General features: G+C 48.2%; 1 protein-coding gene across 4 annotated transcripts; it reads right to left on the bottom strand.

Annotated features, from left to right (window-relative positions):
• Positions 1–495: 495 nt before the first annotated feature.
• On the bottom strand, positions 496–24,639 carry LOC142657547 (aldo-keto reductase family 1 member A1). 4 transcript variants are annotated; one of them, XM_075832607.1, is made up of 9 exons: positions 24,610–24,639; positions 9,535–9,630; positions 7,384–7,503; positions 7,143–7,294; positions 6,760–6,955; positions 6,476–6,675; positions 5,440–5,512; positions 5,256–5,342; positions 496–671 (listed from the first exon to the last, which is right to left on the bottom strand). In XM_075832607.1, the coding sequence occupies exons 1-9, from the start codon at positions 24,622–24,624 to the stop codon at positions 606–608; spliced, it is 1,005 nt and encodes a 334-aa protein (XP_075688722.1). In that variant the 5' UTR covers positions 24,625–24,639; the 3' UTR covers positions 496–605. The 4 variants fall into 4 exon arrangements, with proteins under 4 accessions (XP_075688722.1, XP_075688725.1, XP_075688723.1 ...); XM_075832610.1 differs by lacking the exon at positions 24,610–24,639 and adding an exon at positions 23,921–24,007; XM_075832608.1 differs by lacking the exon at positions 24,610–24,639 and adding an exon at positions 20,482–20,587.
• Between the last annotated feature and the right edge of the window lie 587 nt (positions 24,640–25,226).

The following is a 25,226-nucleotide window of genomic DNA, read 5'->3' as shown; positions in this document are numbered from 1 at the left end:
GAGACATCCACACCCAGAGGCTGAAAGCATGAACAGACCAAATACTTCTCACAGCTGAAAGTTTGTTACAATGTGTCCGTGCAGGTAAAATGGATGAACCTGGATTTCTGGTTGTTTAGTGCACAAAGGATTGTCTAAACAGTCTGGATTCATTAATACCTGCACTGATACATTGTAACAAACTTTCAGCTATTAGAAATATTAGGTCTGTACAGATTTTCAGCCTCTGGATGTAAACATTTTCCCATTCACTGACAGCAAGCAGGGATTTAAATAATGGCGAGGGATTTCAACAATGTCGATTAGAAAGTTGCAGAACTTTTCTTTCTACAAGGATGGAACTTTATTACATGGAAAACCAGCAATGTTCCTTCTGACGTGCTGCCGCCATTTTCCGGTTATTACTGCGACCGTCCTCAGCGGTGTAGAAATGACCCTGGATGAATTTCCGCCATCGTGATCCCTAATTTATAAAATGACGAGGCCACAAAGCAATTTCCTTACAAAGCTGGAAGATTTATTGCCGAACGCTGGTCCTGGATACGATGAAATATAAAGCTATAAACGGATGCGTAAAAAGAGGCGGCGACTTCAGGTGGCATCACTTAATACGCGTCATTGAACGGATACATGGGGTGTCCAGCGTCCCGGGCAACAGACTTTCCATCAACCTGCAAAGAAACATCTAGAGTGATTTTTCAGAAATGGCAAAAGAGGGGGAGGGGCAGACATTACTGATCCCCACAGTCACCGAGCAGCAGAATACAGACATTACTGATCCCCACAGTCACCGAGCAGCAGAATACAGACATTACTGATCCCCACCGTCACCGAGCAGCAGAATACAGACATTACTGATCCCCACAGTCACCGAGCAGCAGAATACAGACATTACTGATCCCCACAGTCACCGAGCAGCAGAATACAGACATTACTGATCCCCAGTCACCGGGCAGCAGAATACAGACATTACTGATCCCCACAGTCACCGAGCAGCAGAATACAGACATTACTGATCCCCACAGTCACCGAGCAGCAGAATACAGACATTACTGATCCCCAGACACCGAGCAGCAGAATACAGACATTACTGATCCCCAGTCACCGAGCAGCAGAATACAGACATTACTGATGCCCACAGTCACCGAGCAGCAGAATACAGATATTACTGATCCCCACAGTCACCGAGCAGAAGAATACAGACATTACTGATCCCCACAGTCACCGAGCAGCAGAATACAGACATTACTGATCCCCACAGTCACCGAGCAGCAGAATACAGACATTACTGATCCCCACAGTCACCGATTAGCAGAATACAGACATTACTGATCCCTACAGTCACCGAGCAGCAGAATACAGACATTACTGATCCCTACAGTCACCGAGCAGCAGAATACAGACATTACTGATCCCTACAGTCACCGAGCAGCAGAATACAGACATTACTGATCCCCACAGTCACCGAGCAGAAGAATACAGACATTACTGATCCCTACAGTCACCGAGCAGCAGAATACAGACATTACTGATCCCCACAGTCACCGAGCAGCAGAATACAGACATTACTGATCCCCACAGTCACCGAGCAGAAGAATACAGACATTACTGATCCCTACAGTCACCGAGCAGCAGAATACAGACATTACTGATCCCCACAGTCACCGAGCAGAAGAATACAGACATTACTGATCCCTACAGTCACCGAGCAGCAGAATACAGACATTACTGATCCCTACAGTCACCGAGCAGCAGAATACAGACATTACTGATCCCCAGTCACCGAGCAGCAGAATACAGACATTACTGATCCCCACAGTCACCGAGCAGCAGAATACAGACATCACTGATCCCCACAGACACCGAGAAGCAGAATACAGACATTACTAATCCCCACAGTCACCGAGCAGCAGAATACAGACATTACTGATCCCCAGACACCGAGCAGCAGAATACAGACATTACTGATCCACAGTCACCGAGCAGCAGAATACAGACATTACTGATCCCCACAGTCACCGAGCAGCAGAATACAGACATTACTGATCCCCAGACACCGAGCAGCAGAATACAGACATTACTGATCCACAGTCACCGAGCAGCAGAATACAGACATTACTGATCCCCAGTCACCGAGCAGCAGAATACAGACATTACTGATGCCCACAGTCACCGAGCAGCAGAATACAGACATTACTGATCCCCACAGTCACCGAGCAGCAGAATACAGACATTACTGATCCCCACAGTCACCGAGCAGCAGAATACAGACATTACTGATCCCCAGTCACCGGGCAGCAGAATACAGACATTACTGATCCCCACAGTCACCGAGCAGCAGAATACAGACATTACTGATCCCCACAGTCACCGAGCAGCAGAATACAGACATTACTGATCCCCAGACACCGAGCAGCAGAATACAGACATTACTGATCCCCAGTCACCGAGCAGCAGAATACAGACATTACTGATGCCCACAGTCACCGAGCAGCAGAATACAGATATTACTGATCCCCACAGTCACCGAGCAGAAGAATACAGACATTACTGATCCCCACAGTCACCGAGCAGCAGAATACAGACATTACTGATCCCCACAGTCACCGAGCAGAAGAATACAGACATTACTGATCCCTACAGTCACCGAGCAGCAGAATACAGACATTACTGATCCCTACAGTCACCGAGCAGCAGAATACAGACATTACTGATCCCTACAGTCACCGAGCAGCAGAATACAGACATTACTGATCCCCACAGTCACCGAGCAGAAGAATACAGACATTACTGATCCCTACAGTCACCGAGCAGCAGAATACAGACATTACTGATCCCCACAGTCACCGAGCAGCAGAATACAGACATTACTGATCCCCACAGTCACCGAGCAGAAGAATACAGACATTACTGATCCCTACAGTCACCGAGCAGCAGAATACAGACATTACTGATCCCCACAGTCACCGAGCAGAAGAATACAGACATTACTGATCCCTACAGTCACCGAGCAGCAGAATACAGACATTACTGATCCCTACAGTCACCGAGCAGCAGAATACAGACATTACTGATCCCCAGTCACCGAGCAGCAGAATACAGACATTACTGATCCCCACAGTCACCGAGCAGCAGAATACAGACATCACTGATCCCCACAGACACCGAGAAGCAGAATACAGACATTACTAATCCCCAGTCACCGAGCAGCAGAATACAGACATTACTGATCCCCAGACACCGAGCAGCAGAATACAGACATTACTGATCCACAGTCACCGAGCAGCAGAATACAGACATTACTGATCCCCACAGTCACCGAGCAGCAGAATACAGACATTACTGATCCCCAGACACCGAGCAGCAGAATACAGACATTACTGATCCACAGTCACCGAGCAGCAGAATACAGACATTACTGATCCCCAGTCACCGAGCAGCAGAATACAGACATTACTGATGCCCACAGTCACCGAGCAGCAGAATACAGATATTACTGATCCCCACAGTCAACGAGCAGCAGAATACAGACATTACTGATCCCCACCGTCACCGAGCAGCAGAATACAGACATTACTGATCCCCACAGTCACCGAGCAGCAGAATACAGACATTACTGATCCCCACAGTCACCGAGCAGCAGAATACAGACATTACTGATCCCTACAGTCACCGAGCAGCAGAATACAGACATTACTGATCCCTACAGTCACCGAGCAGCAGAATACAGACATTACTGATCCCCACAGTCACCGAGCAGCAGAATACAGACATTACTGATCCCCACAGTCACCGAGCAGCAGAATACAGACATTACTGATCCCCACAGTCACCGAGCAGCAGAATACAGACATTACTGATCCCCACAGACACCGAGCAGCAGAATACAGACATTACTGATCCCCACAGTCACCGAGCAGCAGAATACAGACATTACTGATCCCCACAGTCACCGGGCAGCAGAATACAGACATTACTGATCCCCACAGTCACCGAGCAGCAGAATACAGACATTACTGATCCCCACAGACACCGAGCAGCAGAATACAGACATTACTGATCCACAGTCACCGAGCAGCAGAATACAGATATTACTGATCCCCACAGTCACCGAGCAGCAGAATACAGACATTACTGATCCCCACAGACACCGAGCAGCAGAATACAGACATTACTGATCCCCACAGTCACCGAGCAGCAGAATACAGACATTACTGATCCCCACAGTCACCGAGCAGCAGAATACAGACATTACTGATCCCCACAGACACCAAGCAGCAGAATACAGACATTACTGATCCCCAGTCACCGAGCAGCAGAATACAGACATTACTGATCCCCACAGTCACCGAGCAGCAGAATACAGACATTACTGATCCCCACAGTCACCGAGCAGCAGAATACAGACATTACTGATCCACAGTCACCGAGAAGCAGAATACAGACATTACTGATCCCCACAGTCACCGAGCAGCAGAATACAGACATTACTGATCCCCACCGTCACCGAGCAGCAGAATACAGACATTACTGATCCCCAGTCACTGAGCAGCAGAATACAGACATTACTGATCCCCAGACACCGAGCAGCAGAATACAGACATTACTGATCCACAGTCACCGAGCAGCAGAATACAGACATTACTGATCCCCACAGTCACCGAGCAGCAGAATACAGACATTACTGATCCCCAGACACCGAGCAGCAGAATACAGACATTACTGATCCACAGTCACCGAGCAGCAGAATACAGACATTACTGATCCCCACAGTCACCGAGCAGCAGAATACAGACATTACTGATCCCCAGTCACCGAGCAGCAGAATACAGACATTACTGATCCGCCACACTCATCCCTAGTCAGAATACAGGATGCCATAAACAGCATCTATTCTGCTGACAGTCCCTGGAGGAACCCTGCAGGGTCATCATCATCTCTGATACCTGTAAAGGGGGCACTGACCATATTGGGGGACTGCTCTTCATGTGATTTCCTAATGCAAGCTAAAGTGACTCCGAACCGTCTTTGTATATTGGCAAAACCCAAATGAAGTTTTATTCGGCAGATGTAGCAGAGCTGAGTTTGTCATAATGTGTCATCTGTCATTCTCTGTAGGACAGTCACTACATCGTGTCATTATAACTCTATTACCAGGTTATGACGTCATCGCTATAAATAGGGCCCCTCTCATGACACTGGTGTCACCCCCCTGAACCCCTCGGTGACATCCTCATACTTTGCGGCAGACTCACGGTGACGAGGGGGACGATGTATCTCCAGTTCTTGTTCAGGGCTCCGATCTGCTTCATCTCCTCGTCTGTCAGGCGGAAATCAAAGACCTGGACAGGAAACAAGAAATCCCATGAAGGAAGAATTCAGCTCCACAGCGGCAGGAGAGACCGCCGTCCTATAAACGGCGCAGATCTGGACGCTCACCTGAAGATTCTGCAGGATCCGGGAAGGGGTGACGCTTTTTGGGATGGTAACGACTCTTCTCTGCACCTGCCACCTGGAACAGAACGGCTGCCATAGTAATGAACCATTGATAACCCGCCACATCCTGGGGCCACACATCAGGGGTGCAAAGTGGTTCCAATATCATCTCTGACCCCCCCATCAGACTGATCCCGGGGTGCACATTCTACATAGTGACGTTTTGGGCTTTATATGTTCTGTGTTTCGCCCCCCAGGCTGTATGAAGCCCACCCATGTCCCCAGGGAGTGCAGAGGGTCGGGGCTGGGTCATCTCATGGTTTACTGCCGCTATGGGGGTCCGAGAATACGGTCCTGTGGATGCACTAGATTCAGGGATGAGTATTGGGGTTTTAGGAGTAGAGGTGCGGCTATGGCACAGAAGCCCATAGCAACCAGGTTCTGTCTGTCGTTATGGACCAGACACATCGTAGAAGGGATCTAACTGGTTGCTATGGGTAACTACAACCCAGTGCAACGCAGGTATCTAACTGGTTGCTATGGGTAACCACCACCCGGTGTGACGCAGGGATCTAACTGGTTGCTATGGGTAACCACCACCCGGTGTGACGCAGGGAGCTAACTGGTTGCTATGGGTAACCACCACCCGGTGTGACGCAGGGATCTAACTGGTTGCTATGGGTAACCACTACCCGGTGTGACTCAGGGATCTAACTGGTTGCTATGGGTAACCACCACCCGGTGTGACGCAGGGATCTAACTGGTTGCTATGGGTAACCACTACCCGGTGTGACGCAGGGATCTAACTGGTTGCTATGGGTAACCACCACCTGGTGTGACGCAGGGATCTAACTGGTTGCTATGGGTAACCACTACCCAGTGAGGCAGGGATCTAACTGGTTGCTATGGGTAACCACCACCTGGTGTGACGCAGGGATCAAACTGGTTGCTATGGGTAACCACCACCCAGTGTGAGGCAGGGATCTAACTGGTTGCTATGGGTAACCACTACCCAGTGTGACGCAGGGACCCGTTCTACCTGAGAAGGATCTGGGCCTCGGATTTGGAGTATTTTTTGGCCATCTCCAGGATGCTGGGCTCCTCCAGCAGAACCGGGTCCTCAGGTTTCCTCCAGCTGCGATCCGGAGAGCCGAGCGGACTGTAACCGGTAAAGACCAGGCCGTTCTTATGACAGTGAGCGATGAGCTCGTTCTGAGCCAGGTACGGGTGACACTCCACCTGCACACAAGAGGCATCTACATGAGGCGAGGGCCACAAAGACCGGCCCCTGGGGGCCACACGAGATCACAGCGGGGTCCATACCTGCAGTACGGCCGGCTTCACAGCGGCGATGCTCAGCACGTCATCAATCTGCCTCTTGTTAAAGTTGGACAGACCGATGGCCTTGGTCAGACCCTTCTCCACCAGCTTCTCCATGGCCTTCCAGGTGTCCTTGTAGTCGGTGTAGTCGTACTGCAGGGAACTGTCGGCATTTTGTGGAAAGATATTATCTCCTCTCCTGAAACGGGGAAAAGGATGATTGGCGATGTGATATGTGGACCAGGATCCATCGGGCAACACTTGACCCTGCGTATATAGAGGGATGACTATATACAGGACCGTTACCGCCTGACTGACCATTGTGTAAACGTCCATGGTTCCCCTCTTCCTCCCCATAATTCCCCCTCCCCCATCCAGCGTCTCACTTGAAGGCATACGGCCAGTGTATGAGGTACAAGTCCAGGTGGTCGAGCTGCAGATCTTCCAGGGTCTTCTTCAGCGCCCCCTCCACATCCTCGGGGTGATGCTTGTTGTTCCACAGCTTGGAGGTGACAAATACGTCTTCTCTCTTTAGACCCTGAACACGACACTCGGGAAAATGTTATTTTCTGAATACGAAAAAAATAAATCAAAATTGTCCGAGACCTGTAAATGCCCAGATTATACCTGATCAGCGCAGAGACTCTCTTTAATGGCTTCTCCCACTTCTGTCTCGTTACCGTAAACGGACGCACAGTCTACGTGGCGATATCCAACTCCAAGTGCGTATTTTACGGCATTTTTCACCTGTAAACAAGAGAACAGTCAGGGACAGAAAAATGATGGGACCAGTCGGAGGTTCATAGAGTAACAGTATAATAATCGAGCGCAGATCTGGAGGTGTCCGCTACATTCTGGCGCTGCACATGGATACGAGACGCTAGAGGTGAAGTTGCTGCTCGCCAGCACTGGAGCGATGAAATCTGGGGGAGGATTCTAGTCTTTTCTGGAGGGAGTTTTGGGGGGACCTGTAGGGGATGTGATGTTTCCCTGCAGGTGTTCTGGAGCCAGTGATGTAGTACATGTAATTCACCACTAGAGGGCGATGATGTAAAGCTGCTCTGATCTTTAGAGCGGACGCTGATCCCGGATCATTATTTATTATAATCACAGCAGAGAATATTGTGACGAAAGAACAAGACAAAAACTAGAAAAACAAAGGACTAAAAATAATCCTGCCTGATGTTAATTCTACAGATTTCAAGGGGATTTCTTTGGTGGATTAAAGGAAAACTCTTTACAATTTCTGACAGTTCATACCCAAATAAAACGTTAATATCTTAGTGAATACTTTGCTTCACTCATCTCAGATCATGTCTTATACTCCAGTCCTAATATATGTCGGAGCTAAACTCACAATTTCACCAGTTGTTTATGGAAAGAGTCAGAAAGATTGTGGTCAAACTCCCCACAACAGCCGAGCTCTTCTAATAAAGGGAAGTGGGGGTGCAGTTATATTGCAGAAAATAAAGTAGGGAATGCTGGGAGATTTCAGCTCTGAAGCTGCAGAATTAGGGCAGCAGCTCTGGAGTATAATACAGGATGTAACTCAGGATCAGTACAGGATAAGTAATGTAATGTATGTACACAGTGACTCCACCAGCAGAATAGTGAGTGCAGCTCTGGAGTATAATACAGGATATAACTCGGGATCAGTACAGGATAAGTAATGTAATGTATGTACACAGTGACTCCACCAGCAGAATAGTGAGTGCAGCTCTGGAGTATAATACAGGATATAACTCAGGATCAGTACAGGATAAGTAATGTAATGTATGTACACAGTGACTCCACCAGCAGAATAGTGAGTGCAGCTCTGGAGTATAATACAGGATATAACTCAGGATCAGTACAGGATAAGTAATGTAATGTATGTACACAGTGACTCCACCAGCAGAATAGTGAGTGCAGCTCTGGAGTATAATACAGGATGTTACTCAGGATCAGTACAGGATAAGTAATGTAATGTATGTACACAGTGACTCCACCAGCAGAATAGTGAGTGCAGCTCTGGAGTATAATACAGGATGTAACTCAGGATCAGTATAATGAAGAATAAATCAAACATTTATCAGTCATTCATCAGAAGAATAAGCCGCTCATTTGGGCCACAGAATACAGCGCAGGGTAAGTGACGATACCTTTTGAGTTGCGCTTCTATGACAACACTGAATGAACAGATGCGGCCGGCACGGATCCTCGGCATCACACACACGGGATATAATGAGGCTTCACCTGTGATATTATTCATGTATTCACCGCTCGCTATTGTGCGCACTCCCTGCGGCCATCGCCTCATGTACCATTGATCAGTGATCGGTATAAAGTGGCGACAGCTGCAGCCTCTGATTCAGGGCAGGAAACACTTATCCTGAGATCAAAGCGCGAGACCTGAATATTCGCGCGGCGCCGAAGTGGAGATACAACTAATGAAACCATTTGGATTTTTTTGCCCAGGTTCAGATTTTTGTTAAAAGTCCGGCAAATATTAATCCTGGAGTCGTCCTTTTCTGTCCGGTTGTAAATATTTTATTTTGCCGTGTCTGGAAAATGTGGGAGACTAATAAATTGTCTTCCATTACGGCTGCCACAGAGGATGTCACCCAGCTTTCCTACAGTACGGAATGGCAAGTGTGCCTAGTCACGCAGCGATACAGGAGGGTCGGTCTCTATGCAAAGTACGGCAGATTTATCGACGCACTGATCACCGGTAGGAGCGCTCGCGGCCGGCGATATCAGCAAGTTAGGGGACATTGCGGAGGGAGGGACTGTCGTTACCTGGCCAGGTGCGCTCTTCCAGGTGCCAAGTCCGATGATCGGCATCTTCTGGCCGGTGTGTAGGGTCTCGTGCAGAACCGCTGTCGCCATCTTCACCTTTAAATGCAAAAGCAAAACCATTAATCACATGACAAAAACAAGTTACAACACGTCGTCTTATTGGCTGGCGGACGCGAACGTCGGCAGAATTGTCAACGCAAAGTGATATCCGCAGCGCGTGGAAAAATAACCCTCCGTAGCCGACGAACGATGAATAATATTCCTTTCTTTGATAGATCGGTTTCTGGGAAAGCGGGCTGGAAACAAATATGGCCGCCATCACAGCTCTGAGTGGTTACCCAGCTTTCCGAGAGTCTCTGCCTGGATATGGGGGAGGGGGTGATGCATCACTACACAACATGGCAGATGTGACATTCAGGACTCTAGGAAAGCTGGGTGATAATGAACACAAGGTTAGAAGTGACTGAACAGAGGACGACGCACGGTCTACATCCCCAAACATCTCGTCCTGCACTGCAGCGATACACAATGGATAGAAAGGGTTAATGTCAGTTTTTCCTCACGAGACATCAGAAGTGCCCAGAACTCGCCCGTCACTTTACATTACACAACGCCCCGCGGCGACAGACTGCCAGTGATGACATCATAATGCCGAGACACTACACCCCACGTCTGTCCACTGTCTATCTATTGTTTCCTGTTATCAGCCATTTCAGGCTAAGGAGAGGATGACTGTAGTGTTGTCAAATGGGATGAGAGACTGAAACCTCCCTGTCCCTATGACAACTACTGTATGTCACATTATGTATGTCCAGTGCTGAAAACCTCCAGAGACATTACATCATATGTGACTGATATCAGCCGCTCCTCTTATATCACTCCAGCACTATTATATCCTCCAGAGACATTACATCATATGTGTGACTGATATCAGCCGCTCCTCTTATATCACTCCAGTACTATTATATCCTCCAGACATTACATCATATGTGACTGATATCAGCCGCTCCTCTTATATCACTCCAGTACTATTATATCCTCCAGAGACATTACATCATATGTGTGACTGATATCAGCCGCTCCTCTTATATCACTCCAGTACTATTATATCCCCCAGAGACATTACATCATATGTGACTGATATCAGCCGCTCCCCTTATATCACTCTAGCACTATTATATCCTCCAGAGACATTACATCATATGTGTGACTGATATCAGCCTCTCCTCTTATATCACTCCAGCACTATTATATCCTCCAGAGACATTACATCATATGTGACTGATATCAGCCGCTCCTCTTATAACACTCCAGTACTATTATATCCTCCAGAGACATTACATCATATGTGTGACTGATATCAGCCGCTCCTCTTATAACACTCCAGCACTATTATATCCTCCAGAGACATTACATCATATGTGTGACTGATATCAGCCGCTCCTCTTATATCACTCCAGTACTATTATATCCTCCAGACATTACATCATATATGTGACTGATATCAGCCGCTCCTCTTATATCACTCCAGCACTATTATATCCTCCAGAGACATTACATCATATGTGTGACTGATATCAGCCGCTCCTCTTATATCACTCCAGTACTATTATATCCTCCAGAGACATTACATCATATGTGACTGATATCAGCCGCTCCTCTTATATCACTCCAGTACTATTATATCCTCCAGAGACATTACATCATATGTGTGACTGGTATCAGCCGCTCCTCTTATATCACTCCAGTACTATTATATCCTCCAGAGACATTACATCATATGTGTGACTGATATCAGCCGCTCCTCTTATAACACTCCAGTACTATTATATCCTCCAGAGACATTACATCATATGTGACTGATATCAGCCGCTCCTCTTATATCACTCCAGCACTATTATATCCCCCAGAGACATTACATCATATGTGACTGATATCAGCCGCTCCTCTTATATCACTCCAGCACTATTATATCCTCCAGAGACATTACATCATATGTGTGACTGATATCAGCCGCTCCTCTTATATCACTCCAGTACTATTATATCCTCCAGAGACATTACATCATATGTGACTGATATCAGCCGCTCCTCTTATATCACTCCAGCACTATTATATCCCCCAGAGACATTACATCATATGTGACTGATATCAGCCGCTCCTCTTATATCACTCCAGCACTATTATATCCTCCAGAGACATTACATCATATATGACTGATATCAGCCGCTCCTCTTATATCACTCCAGTACTATTATATCCTCCAGAGACATTACATCATATGTGACTGATATCAGCCGCTCCTCTTATATCACTCCAGTACTATTATATCCTCCAGAGACATTACATCATATGTGTGACTGATATCAGACGCTCCTCTTATGACACTCCAGTACTATTATATCCTCCAGACATTACATCATATGTGACTGATATCAGCCGCTCCTCATATCACTCCAGTACTATTATATCCTCCAGAGACATTACATCATATGTGACTGATATCAGCCGCTCCTCTTATATCACTCCAGTACTATTATATCCTCCAGAGACATTACATCATATGTGTGACTGATATCAGCCGCTCCTCTTATATCACTCCAGTACTATTATATCCTCCAGAGACATTACATCATATGTGACTGATATCAGCCGCTCCTCTTATATCACTCCAGTACTATTATATCCTCCAGAGACATTACATCATATGTGACTGATATCAGCCGCTCCTCTTATAACACTCCAGTACTATTATATCCTCCAGAGACATTACATCATATGTGTGACTGATATCAGCCGCTCTTCTTATATCACTCCAGCACTATTATATCCTCCAGAGACATTACATCATATGTGTGACTGGTATCAGCCGCTCCTCTTATATCACTCCAGTACTATTATATCCTCCAGAGACATTACATCATATGTGTGACTGATACCAGCCGCTCCTCTTATATCACTCCAGTACTATTATATCCTCCAGAGACATTACATCATATGTGACTGATACCAGCCGCTCCTCTTATAACACTCCAGTACTATTATATCCTCCAGAGACATTACATCATATGTGTGACTGATATCAGCCGCTCCTCTTATAACACTCCAGCACTATTATATCCTCCAGAGACATTACATCATATATGACTGATATCAGCCGCTCCTCTTATATCACTCCAGTACTATTATATCCTCCAGAGACATTACATCATATATGACTGATATCAGCCGCTCCTCTTATAACACTCCAGTACTATTATATCCTCCAGAGACATTACATCATATGTGACTGATATCAGCCGCTCCTCTTATATCACTCCAGTACTATTATATCCTCCAGACATTACATCATATGTGACTGATATCAGCCGCTCCTCTTATAACACTCCAGTACTATTATATCCTCCAGAGACATTACATCATATATGTGACTGATATCAGCCGCTCCTCTTATATCACTCCAGTACTATTATATCCTCCAGAGACATTACATCATATGTGACTGATATCAGCCGCTCCTCTTATATCACTCCAGCACTATTATATCCTCCAGAGACATTACATCATGTGTGACTGATATCAGCCGCTCCTCTTATATCACTCCAGTACTATTATATCCTCCAGAGACATTACATCATATGTGACTGATATCAGCCGCTCCTCTTATATCACTCCAGTACTATTATATCCTCCAGAGACATTACATCATATATGTGACTGATATCAGCCGCTCCTCTTATAACACTCCAGCACTATTATATCCTCCAGAGACATTACATCATGTGTGACTGATATCAGCCGCTCCTCTTACAACACTCCAGTACTATTATATCCTCCAGAGACATTACATCATGTGTGACTGATATCAGCCGCTCCTCTTATAACACTCCAGTACTATTATATCCTCCAGAGACATTACATCATATGTGTGACTGATATCAGCCGCTCCTCTTATAACACTCCAGTACTATTATATCCTCCAGAGACATTACACCATATGTGACTGATATCAGCCGCTCCTCTTATATCACTCCAGTACTATTATATCCTCCAGAGACATTACATCATATGTGACTGATATCAGCCGCTCCTCTTATAACACTCCAGTACTATTATATCCTCCAGAGACATTACATCATATGTGTGACTGATATCAACCGCTCCTCTTATATCACTCCAGCACTATTATATCCTCCAGAGACATTACATCATATGTGACTGATATCAGCCGCTCCTCTTATATCACTCCAGCACTATTATATCCTCCAGAGACATTACATCATATGTGACTGATATCAGCCGCTCCTCTTATAACACTCCAGTACTATTATATCCTCCAGAGACATTACATCATATGTGTGACTGATATCAACCGCTCCTCTTATATCACTCCAGCACTATTATATCCTCCAGAGACATTACATCATATGTGACTGATATCAGCCGCTCCTCTTATATCACTCCAGCACTATTATATCCTCCAGAGACATTACATCATATGTGTGACTGATATCAGCCGCTCCTCTTATAACAGTCCAGTACTATTATATCCTCCAGAGACATTACATCATATGTGTGACTGATATCAGCCGCTCCTCTTATATCACTCCAGCACTATTATATCCTCCAGAGACATTACATCATATGTGTGACTGATATCAGCCGCTCCTCTTATATCACTCCAGCACTATTATATCCTCCAGAGACATTACATCATATGTGACTGATATCAGCCGCTCCTCTTATATCACTCCAGTACTATTATATCCTCCAGAGACATTACATCATATGTGACTGATATCAGCCGCTCCTCTTATATCACTCCAGCACTATTATATCCTCCAGAGACATTACATCATATGTGTGACTGATATCAGCCGCTCCTCTTATATTACTCCAGTACTATTATATCCTCCAGAGACATTACATTATATGTGACTGATATCAGCCGCTCCTCTTATATCACTCCAGCACTATTATATCCTCCAGAGACATTACATTATATGTGACTGATATCAGCCGCTCCTCTTATATCACTCCAGTACTATTATATCCTCCAGAGACATTACATCATATGTGACTGATATCAGCCGCTCCTCTTATATCACTCCAGTACTATTATATCCTCCAGAGACATTACATCATATGTGACTGATATCAGCCGCTCCTCTTATATCACTCCAGTACTATTATATCCTCCAGAGACATTACATCATATGTGACTGATATCAGCCGCTCCTCTTATATCACTCCAGTACTATTATATCCTCCAGAGACATTACATCATATGTGTGACTGATATCAGCCGCTCCTCTTATAACACTCCAGTACTATTATATCCTCCAGAGACATTACATCATATGTGTGACTGATATCAGCCGCTCCTCTTATAACACTCCAGCACTATTATATCCTCCAGAGACATTACATCATATGTGACTGATATCAGCCGCTCCTCTTATAACACTCCAGTACTATTATATCCTCCAGACATTACATCATGTGTGACTGATATCAGCCTCTCCTCTTATATCACTCCAGTACTATTATATCCTCCAGAGACATTACATCATATGTGTGACTGATATCAGCCGCTCCTCTTATATCACTCCAGTACTATTATATCCTCCAGAGACATCATATGTGACTGATATCAGCCGCTCCTCTTATAACACTCCAGCACTATTATAAGATCTGAATTGTGAGGGTTTCTGTCCCTTTAAAAGACAGTTGGGCATCAGTGAGCAGCTCCTCCGGACTACACCTCCCAGCATGCTCTGCGGACCAGCGTCTAGTTCAGGGGTCTCAAGTACGCGGCCCACGGGCTGCATGCGACCCCTGGGGCTGTCATCTGCGTCCCGCGGGTCACAGAGCCCCTAGTATCGGCTCTGCTCCCATACTCTGGAATTCCCTGACATCGCTGTCCACATATGGACAGTGTGTCAGGGTCTTCCCCAGAGCAGAGACCCGGGCAGAGCGCTAGTATCAGCTCTGCTCCAGGACTCTGTGGAATTCCCTGACATCGGTGTCCATGTTTGGACACACCCAAAGCTGGAGTCCCGGACAGAGCACTATTATCGGCTCTGCTCTGGGACTCTGGGGAAGCCTCTGACATCTCTGTCCATACATCGACAATGATGTCAGAGGCTTCCCCAGAGCAGGAGTCCCAGTGATGTCAGGAGCACAGCTGGAGTCCCAGGAAGAGCCTACTAGCGCTCTGCCCGGGACTCCAGCTCTGGGGTTGCCCCTGACATCTTTGTCCATATATGGACAGTGATGTCAGGAGCAGAGCTGGAATCCCCAGGCAGAGTGCTAGAAGCGGCTCTGCTCCAGGACTCCAGCTCTGGGCAAGCCCCTGACACCACTGTGGCAGCATCCACAGAGGGCACCGCGGCAGTATCCACAGAGGGCACCGCGGCAGCATCCACAGAGGGCACTGCGGCACTATCTAAAAAGGGGCTGCCCAATCTTGACATGTGTGCTAACTGAGCCGCCGGACTGCATTTAGCGACACAAACTGGAAAACTGGATTGTTGAAATAAGCACGTGGAGAAATATCTCAAATTTAAACCTAGCGCTATTATTATAGTAATGTAGTGTTATAGTAATGTAGTGTTATAGTAATATAGTGTTATAGTAGTTCAAATAACTAATTGATTAACAATAATTTTGTATTGTATCAAATTTGAAAGTAATGCGGCCCGACCACTTCCCATTTTTTCTATATGCGGCCCACTTACCGGCCGAGTTTGAGACCCCTGGTGTAGTTATAGTTGTGTAATATCTGTAAGGCCACAAGTTCTCGGTTTCTCCCTCAGCGCTGTCCGGGGTGTGAGGACTTCTACATGAGGCGGAGTTCAGTAGATGGTGGGGGAGGTGCTACATGGGGACTATTACATACGCTGTGTATTATAACGCTCCCAGGGACCCCCAGAGGCTGCCCCCACAAACCAGACATGTGTTTCAATTCATCAGTAACAATTTGACTCTAAAAATCGTAATCATCTTATTATTTCGTTTCTTGGTGCTTGTTTTTTTAATCTTTCCACAAATCAATGTCCCCCAGAACTGCAGCAATGTTCATCCCGATCCTCCTGGTTCATGAACAGAATTCCAGAACTACAGTGAAGACTGACACTTCCTGAAGCATATTGGAAGGAGAGAGGGAATAAATAAATGAATGACTATAGGGTATTACTTATGTATAGGCCATTCAGGATCTGTGGAAAGCTGGGTGACAAACCTCATGGAAACAGTCATTGGTCCCTGAACACTGCAGTGGGGGAGGGCTCAGGGACGGTTCTCGTCACCCTGTGCGTATTATAACATGTTGGCATCACATTGGCAGCGACTATTCACATACAGACACAAGCTCGGTCTTGCCTGGCACAGGTGGGTGAACGTTAGGTAAGTGTCTGGGAGTGTCGGGTCATACGAGGTGAACCCACACAATACAGCAGCGTCAGACAAAGGCTGCCCGCCGTGCCAGGCAAACATCACCCGCTCCAGCCTTAAAGGGGACGGGTCACTGGCACAATCTCCTCTACATAAAGAAGTCTTACAGATGCCCATGAACCTGTTCTGTGCCCGCCGAAACATCCAAAGTGCCCACCAGGGGGTTGGTGATACATTGTAACAAATCCCTCTCCTCTGAGTCAGCAAGCGTCACATGATACCTGCAGCCACAGCCCACATTTTATTGACCCCAAAAATTACAGTATTGGGGCCCCATTTTGTGGGTATAATTACCCCCATGAGCCCTATATGGTACAGATGACCCAATATAAAGGGCGCCCGTCCTCGTGACACTTTCCCAGGAGATAAAAAGCTGCGACACAAGAAAACACAATCTAATAATAGTATAAACAACCATCCAGGCAGCCCCTGCAGCTCCTGGCCTGGAGACCCCAAACTTACATTAGACACAGTCTACCAAACCAGCCCTGAAACAGAATGTCAGCACACCTGGCAAGACAGACCACCGGAAGGGCCACTCCATCCTCATCTCATGTACGGGGTCTTCCTGTCCCGAGATCAGGGGAGGGATGGTCACATTCAGTGCAAGGCAGCCCCCTCCCCTCTATATCCTTAGGTCATTTGCACCTTCCTGCTCCTGTAAACAGCGCTGGTTATATCACATTGTACCGAATCCCAGCAAAGGGTCAAATAAGGTGAAAGCCGCCGCAACCCCCAACAGGAAAAACAACTTTCTGGCCTAAAATCTATGTATAACAATTCCCAAAATGCACTGGGAGAAGAAAAAACTTGTACAGTTCACATATAGAATTCATCTGTACATATATTACATTATATACCCTGTAGTGATCCAGATCATCCTGTATTATACTCCAGAGCTGCACTCACTATTCTGCTGGTGGAGTCACTGTGTACATTACATTACTTATCCTGTACTGATCCTGAGTTATATCCTGTATTATACTCCAGAGCTGCACTCACTATTCTGCTGGTGGAGTCACTATGTACATACATTACTTATCCTGTACTGATCTTGAGTTACATCCTGTATTATACTCCAGAGCTGCACTCACTATTCTGCTGGTGGAGTCACTATGTACATACATTACATTACTTATCCTGTACTGATCCTGAGTTACATCCTGTATTATACTCCAGAGCTGCACTCACTATTCTGCTGGTGGAGTCACTGTGTACATACATTACTTATCCTGTACTGATCCTGAGTTATATCCTGTATTATACTCCAGAGCTGCACTCACTATTCTGCTGGTAGAGTCACTGTGCACATACATTACATTACTTATCCTGTACTGATCCTGAGTTACATCCTGTATTATACTCCAGAGCTGCACTCACTATTCTGCTGGTGGAGACACTGTGCACATACATTACATTGCTTATCCTGTACTGATCCTGAGTTACATCCTGTATTATACTCCAGAGCTGCGCTCACCATCAATCTGCTGATGCTGACTTTTGTAAGGTGGACTCTCAATATCCCGCAGTCATCACCTCCAACATAATTATTAACCTCTCTGTTCCCAGGTCTGTAGGACATAACGAGCAAAGTCTCATCCCATGGACACAAAAACTGCTGGGTAAGAGAAAGATGCGCAGGAAGGCGGAACGGCCGGAATGCAGATCCTGAGAGGCGGCAGCACGGAGGTCACGCGTTGGGCGCCATTAGAGGTCATCCACGCAGTGAGGTCAAATCGCAGTTTATTCCGATTACCACAAAATGGCAGCAGTTTACTTGAATTCTGCAAAAACAATGGCCATTTTACTATTACCTGCAAGAAACCGCGATTTAACCGCACCGTGTGAATAGGCCCCAAGACCCGGGCTCCACGCGATCAGTGCGATCACAGAAGATCTCAGTATTTAATCGCCGGTAATTTTAGCCCCCAGGCGGAATATGAAGTCACGTCTATTTGCTGATTTATGTGCCCCCAAAATTACGGATCGAAAAAAAATCCAACAATCCAGCGAGAATAAATCCGGTAAACCCGCGCACCAGCGACTAGGTTTTATTTTCCTGGCAGCCGTTTTCTTACGGACAGAGGACGGGGCGGGAGAGCGCACAGGACGGGGCGGGAGAGCGCACAGGACGGGGCGGGAGAGCGCACAGGACGGGGCGGGAGAGCGCACAGGACGGGGAGGGAGAGCGCACAGGACGGGGAGGGAGAGCGCACAGGACGGGGCGGGAGAGCGCACAGGACGGGGTGAGGGGTGCCCACAGTGAGGCCGCTAGTCCCAGCCCGACCGCGGGTGTGGTGACCCGGACTAACAGCATCAGAGATTCGGGCTGTGATTTGGGGGATATTACGCTTGCGTGGGACAGGCCGTACTCTAATACCGGGCAGCAGGATCTATGCCGCCTTTGAGCGCTGCCATGTTACATCATGTTATAAAGAGCAGCGGCACCTGGGAGGTAGATGGGGCCCCGCCCGGGACTAGTGCCCTATACACAAAGCAGCCGCACCCTGAGCCCGCAGATCACATTACTGCGCAGAGTTAACATCTAAACCCTCTCCGTGCCGCTGTGAGCCGTTTTCCTCCTGTATCAGCCAGTTCTGCTCCTGACCTCTTCTTCCCTTAGTGCGGATGCTGGAAGTACAGCAGCCATTGAGTACAGCCCTGGGGGTGTCATTTAGTCACAGGGTCACCCTGGCTCCATAGAAATGCACAGTCCCTGCAGTCCCGAGTTTTGCCTCCTGCGAGCGCAGCACATGGATACACCAGCCCATATAGATCAGTGACTGCTGCAGAACCTCTTGGATCCCAAACAATATTCACTTTATCTGAGAGATGATCTCAGGGGTTAATCCGCAGCTCCGCACTGCGAGAGAAGGGAAATATATAATGTACAGGACTGTAATAACCGGGACATGCGGGAGTATAGAGCCCAGCCGACACATGGAAACAAGTGACCCCCCCTCTAAGGAGGACATCACCGCACCCTCCAGAATACTGGTGACCCCAAAACCTGTTATCAAAGAGCCCCCAAGATATTAGTGACCCCTCCCAAGCCCTAATAGAATACAAATCTATTAATGACAGGAAATCAGTGACCCCCCCCCCCCCAGCTGTAATGTAAGAGGAAACCAAAGCCCCCAAAATTACCGGAGACGTAATAAGAGCGTCTATATCAGTGACCCCCCCCCCCTCCACCGGTGACTACAACACAAGATCTCAGTCCCCCCCAATATTACAGGATATAAGAGGACACCCCCTAAACAGAAGACAAGAGGTTATCAGAGCCCCCCAGGAAAGGAATCACTGCACCCCAAAGTATCAAAGGTGTAAAGAAGAAAGCTTATGACACTCCGAACTCTGGTGACCCCAAAACTTCAGGTAACAGCCCCAATAATAGAGCAGACCCCCCCTCTATATACCGGAGCCCCCGCACTCTATATCCCGGAGCCCCGGCACTCACCCGTCTCTATATCCCGGAGCCCCGGCACTCACCCGCCTCTATATCCCGGAGCCCGTTGCTCTTCTTCCGCCGCCCGCCTGGCACACTACGCCCGCTGCAGGGAGTCCGCTGATATGAGGGCACGGAGGGTGTGGAAACAGCAGGGGGAGGGGGAACGGCGGAAATATTAACCCAAAATGTTACATTGTAACCAGTAACCCCTGCCTGACCGGAAACCCCAGCACCGGGAACTACAAGTCCTAGCATGCTCTGTCTGTGCGGAACTACAAGTCCCAGCATGCTCTGTCTGTGCGGAACTACAAGTCCCAGCATGCTCTGTCTGTGCGGAACTACAAGTCCCAGCATGCTCTGTCTGTGCGGAACTACAAGTCCCAGCATGCTCTGCCTGTGATCAGACGCTTTTTAGTGATTTTGTGCACACGGCAGTAACTTTTTTAATTTGTTGACTACCCAAAGAATTTTGGGTTTTCTGTGATGTGGACCCTCCAGATGCTGCCGGAAAGTCTTTCCAAACATCTGCCCATAGATATCAATGGAAAAAACTGCGTTGTGTTCCGACAGGGAGTTTTTCTAAAAACGGCCGCGTAAAAAACGCCCGCGAAAAAGAAGTGCATGTCACTACTTGAGCCATTTTTCATTGACTGTAGAAAAACAGCTCCACAAACGGCCGTAAAAAACGCGAGTGGCTTAAAAAAACAGCTGTGTGAACATCCCCTAATTATGGCCGCAGAATACAAGGCGTGCACAGTCTCTGCCTCTGCCCTCCGGGCCGCACAGTCTCCACCCCCCTGGGCCACACAGTCTCCACCCCCCTGGGCCGCACAGTCTCCGCCCTCCGGGCCACACAGTCTCCACCCCCCGTCACACAGTCTCCGCCCCCCAGGCAGCACAGTCTCGCCCCCCGGGCCGCACAGCCTTCGCCCCCCAGGCTGCACAGTCTCCGCCCCTGGGCTGAACAGTCTCCGCCCCCCCAGGCTGCACAGTCTCCGCCCCCCGGGCTGCACAGTCTCCGCTCCCCGGGCCGCACGCCTTCTGGATGAATTTGCTGTCGTCTTAACAATCGTTCTAAAAAGTTGTGACGGTGGCGCAGAAGTCCATAAATATATCGCTTGACCTGAACGCCAGAAAACGGATATAAATACATTGATGACAATCCGTTTTTGTGGCGTATTTTTCCACACCGCAGCCCCCCGCTCCGGACGTAGCACTTTTTGGGGTGTTTTCCACCCATAGACCTAAAATTTGACAAAGCTGCGGGAAAAACGACAACTGGCAAAAACCTGACACGGGGTCCGGGTCCACATGCGCCATTTTTGTCACTATTTTTGCTGTTGTTTTAAAGATGACAGGAAATACGTTTTGTGTCGGTCGGGACTAGAAGGAAGAAGACGACGAGAAGTGACGCTTTCCCTGCGCAGAGCCGTGCGGCCTCCGGGGTTTAGCCGCCCCTCCCCCTCTGTGTTTCTTCCCGTTTTTTTGCCGATCTGAGTCCATTGGCTGTAGAACTTTGTCCCCGTCTTACACGTGAAGACACGACAGTCCGTCAGAACAACGATTTTTGCGTCCGGCTGGGTCTGAGTGCAGAACGCACGGCGCCCAGACTGAACACGGACACGTTATAGCTACAGACGTCAGTTTATTTTCACGGCCCGTCCGTCTATGATGAGAAGATCGCAGCGCGCTCCATCTCTGATTATTTTTCATGCAGGAACGGCCCATAGAATGAAAGGTTTTGTGTGAAAAACTGAATCCACGCGGATGCCATTCATTCCGTTGCGTTTTTTCGCGGACCGTTGCCTGGAGATACTTGAGAAGTGAAAGCAGGAAAAAGCGCCAGCGCTGTGCGGTCCTGATTATAAGACGTGGCCAAAAATACGCCCCAGAAGAATCTCACAGATCTGTCTACGCCATGAGCAATAGAGAATGGCGTTTCTGCGTCACGTGACCGTCCTGCGGGTGCTTTCAGTGGGTCGGGACAGTTGAGGACGTTCTTCAGTGGGTTTTTTTCACGGACGTGAAAAACGGGACGGAAAAAATGTGACAAACTGAAGGCAAAAATCTGGTGCGAAATCGTTGGTTTTTCTCGGACTGAACTCGGACGATCGTCTGAATAAGCCCCAAGAAGATGAGACGTCCCGGCCGCTGATATTCTGAAGGTCGTCGAGGTCGGGAGCCGTTTCCGATGTTCCCTACGACCCAGGATCTCGCACGTGTTTCTGCTATTGAAGCAGGACGGCAGCTCATGTGCCCCCCACCCTGCGTCATACATAGCGGACAGGGGAAGAGGGGCCCATAACAAAGATAAAACTCACCGCCCTTTCAGCTGCTGCTTGACACCAGTACTACAGTCCCCACCATCCGCAACACAGGTCCTGGTGCCCCCATCATGACTCGGGTCCATTCTGCACATTGTTGTCTAACGTTGCGGCACTTGTGGAGACCACGTCCCTGTGTGGGGTTCTCACCACCCATTAAAATGTGGACATTTAATATTAAGATCTTTCCAGGCCCCCCATAGAAGCCGCTTGTGATGCCCCTCGCGTGGACTACTCCACCTGCAGGGGCTGGACAGTAGTTCTTGGTAGGGACACTGCTCAGCAGAGACACCTGGTGGCAGCTCCGTAGAATGCATTTACAATGAATGGCACCAAAGGGTCGTGGAAACTGCGGAGATTAATTCCTTATTTATATCCATGTTACATGAGTACGGAACGCCTTCCTACAGCTGCACCGTGAATTTCTAGGCTGTGAGGCAAGAATGGGAAGGCCGATATATACAGTAGTCATTACATTGTAGATTGTAAGCTCTTGTGGTCTCTCTATTCTTGTAAGGCCTCATGCACACTTCAGTTTTTTCCTTCAGGGTGCTATCCGTTTTTGTCACGGATAGCACCCTGACACATTCATTTCAATGGGGCCATGCACACTTCAGTTTTTTTGGCGGTCCCGTTGCTCCGTTCCGATCCAATGTAGAGCATGTGCAACTTTGGTCCGGGATTCCGTGACCGTGAGGCCCATGCAAGTCAATGGGGCCATCAAAAAAACTGAAGGCACACGGAAGGCATCCGTGTGCCGTCCGTGTCTGACGGAGCCGTTGCCTAGCAACGGCCGGGCGGGCAGAAAAACATAACAGAAATATTACACTAATCGGCAGCCACTTCTCTCTATCAGTCACTGATAGAGAGAAGAGGCTGCTGATTAAAAATAAAATAAAAAGCAGTTCATACTTACCCGGTCGTTGTCTTGGTGACGAGTCCCTCTTCTTCCTCCTTCTTTTCTGACGCGGCAGCCTGTGATTGGCTGCAGAGGCCGCTGCAGCCTGTGATTGGCTGCGGCGGTGACATGGATGAAACGTCATCGCTGGAGGCCGGACAGGAGGAAAGTAAGTATGAACTTATTTTTTATTTAATTTCATTAAAATAGTATTTTACGACTTCCGGAGGCGGGGCATCCTGTGTGGCCGCGTCTTACCTCGGCTCCGTGTCCTGAGCAGGGGATCCAGCCGCCATCATCGCCATCGGCGGCTTGCTCTCTTCCTCCTTGCGGTGAAAGCGTGGGACGTCCTCCCCTGTCCCATCGGAGCCGCTCTTTTGCTCCGGGAGTCCTTAGTGTCTCCAGGGAGACACGCCGCCCCAGTGACTGTCGGCCATCTTGGGGCCTACTACACTATCGGCCGGGTGGTTGCGCCGGAGCTGTTGCCGCATACCCTCTCCTCAGGGGGGGTCTCGGAACCCCTGTACCGCTCCCCGGGGACGCTCTCCTGCCGGTGCGCACTGCGGGCGTCGCACACTTGCCCGCCACGTGGAGTCGTCGGCCATCTTGGGGCCTATCATCCTGCCCCACCCGGGTCCGACTGACCACTGCTGCTGGTCCTGAGCCTGTTGGAGGGTCTCCCCACTGTATCTGGGATCCCCAGATGCCTCAAGGAGGGGGACTGTGAGGAGAACGTCATCCCCACTCACAGGGGTCGCTGGAGGGAGCTGGTAAACACCGGCCTGGCTCTCTAAAGGGGTGGATCTGAGTGGCCTGGCTCCTTCCTCATCATCTTTCACAGTAAAGCACCCGGACCGGAGGTATCGCCTGGTACTGAGTGAGTGCAGTGTCTCCCCTCTCAAGGACTGAGTATAGATTTCTGCTGAATACGAGGGTCACATAGAGACCTGTTGCGTGCACATTTTGAACTCTGCTTGTTTCCACCCTGGGCCGTACGCCTGTAATCTGGCATAAATATCGTCTGGATAACTCCATTGCCTGTTGTACTGGCCGGACTGCTTACACTTCACTATCCTCCGGCCTCAGTAATAGCTGAATGCGTGTGACGTTGCTGCCATCTAGTGGTCGTCCTAGTCCTATCTGTTGCACCACTTTTTTGATCTATACATTGCAAATTCTGATACAATGCTGATGCCGTAACCCTGAAATGTAGGAGACGACCCGCCAGACCTAATCCAGCCCTTCCATCTCTCTCCCTGTCTTGACAATGGACAAATTTCTTCACAGACACGCTCAGCCTCCGCGTCTTACTAGGCAATCTCAAGGGACCAACCCCAAAGCAGAAACAATGCCGAAGGGAAAAGCCGGTAAAGATAAACAGGGGCCTAGACCTCCTCAGACTCCATCTGCACCGCTGTCTTGTCCTCATTCACCTGAACTCCTACACTCCGGAGACATCACTCCACCAAACCTCTCTCCGGCTGACAGTCCTGTGTCCTCTCCGCTTATGGACCATCATCATGCCACTGCGGTGGCATAAGAGGTGTCTCGCTTAAAGAGACTC

Source organism: Rhinoderma darwinii, chromosome 7 (assembly GCF_050947455.1).
Source record: "Rhinoderma darwinii isolate aRhiDar2 chromosome 7, aRhiDar2.hap1, whole genome shotgun sequence".
In the NCBI taxonomy this organism is placed as follows: Eukaryota; Metazoa; Chordata; class Amphibia; order Anura; family Rhinodermatidae; genus Rhinoderma; species Rhinoderma darwinii.
Note: the sequence above shows the minus strand (reverse complement) of the source record. Positions and strands in the feature narration are given on the sequence as shown.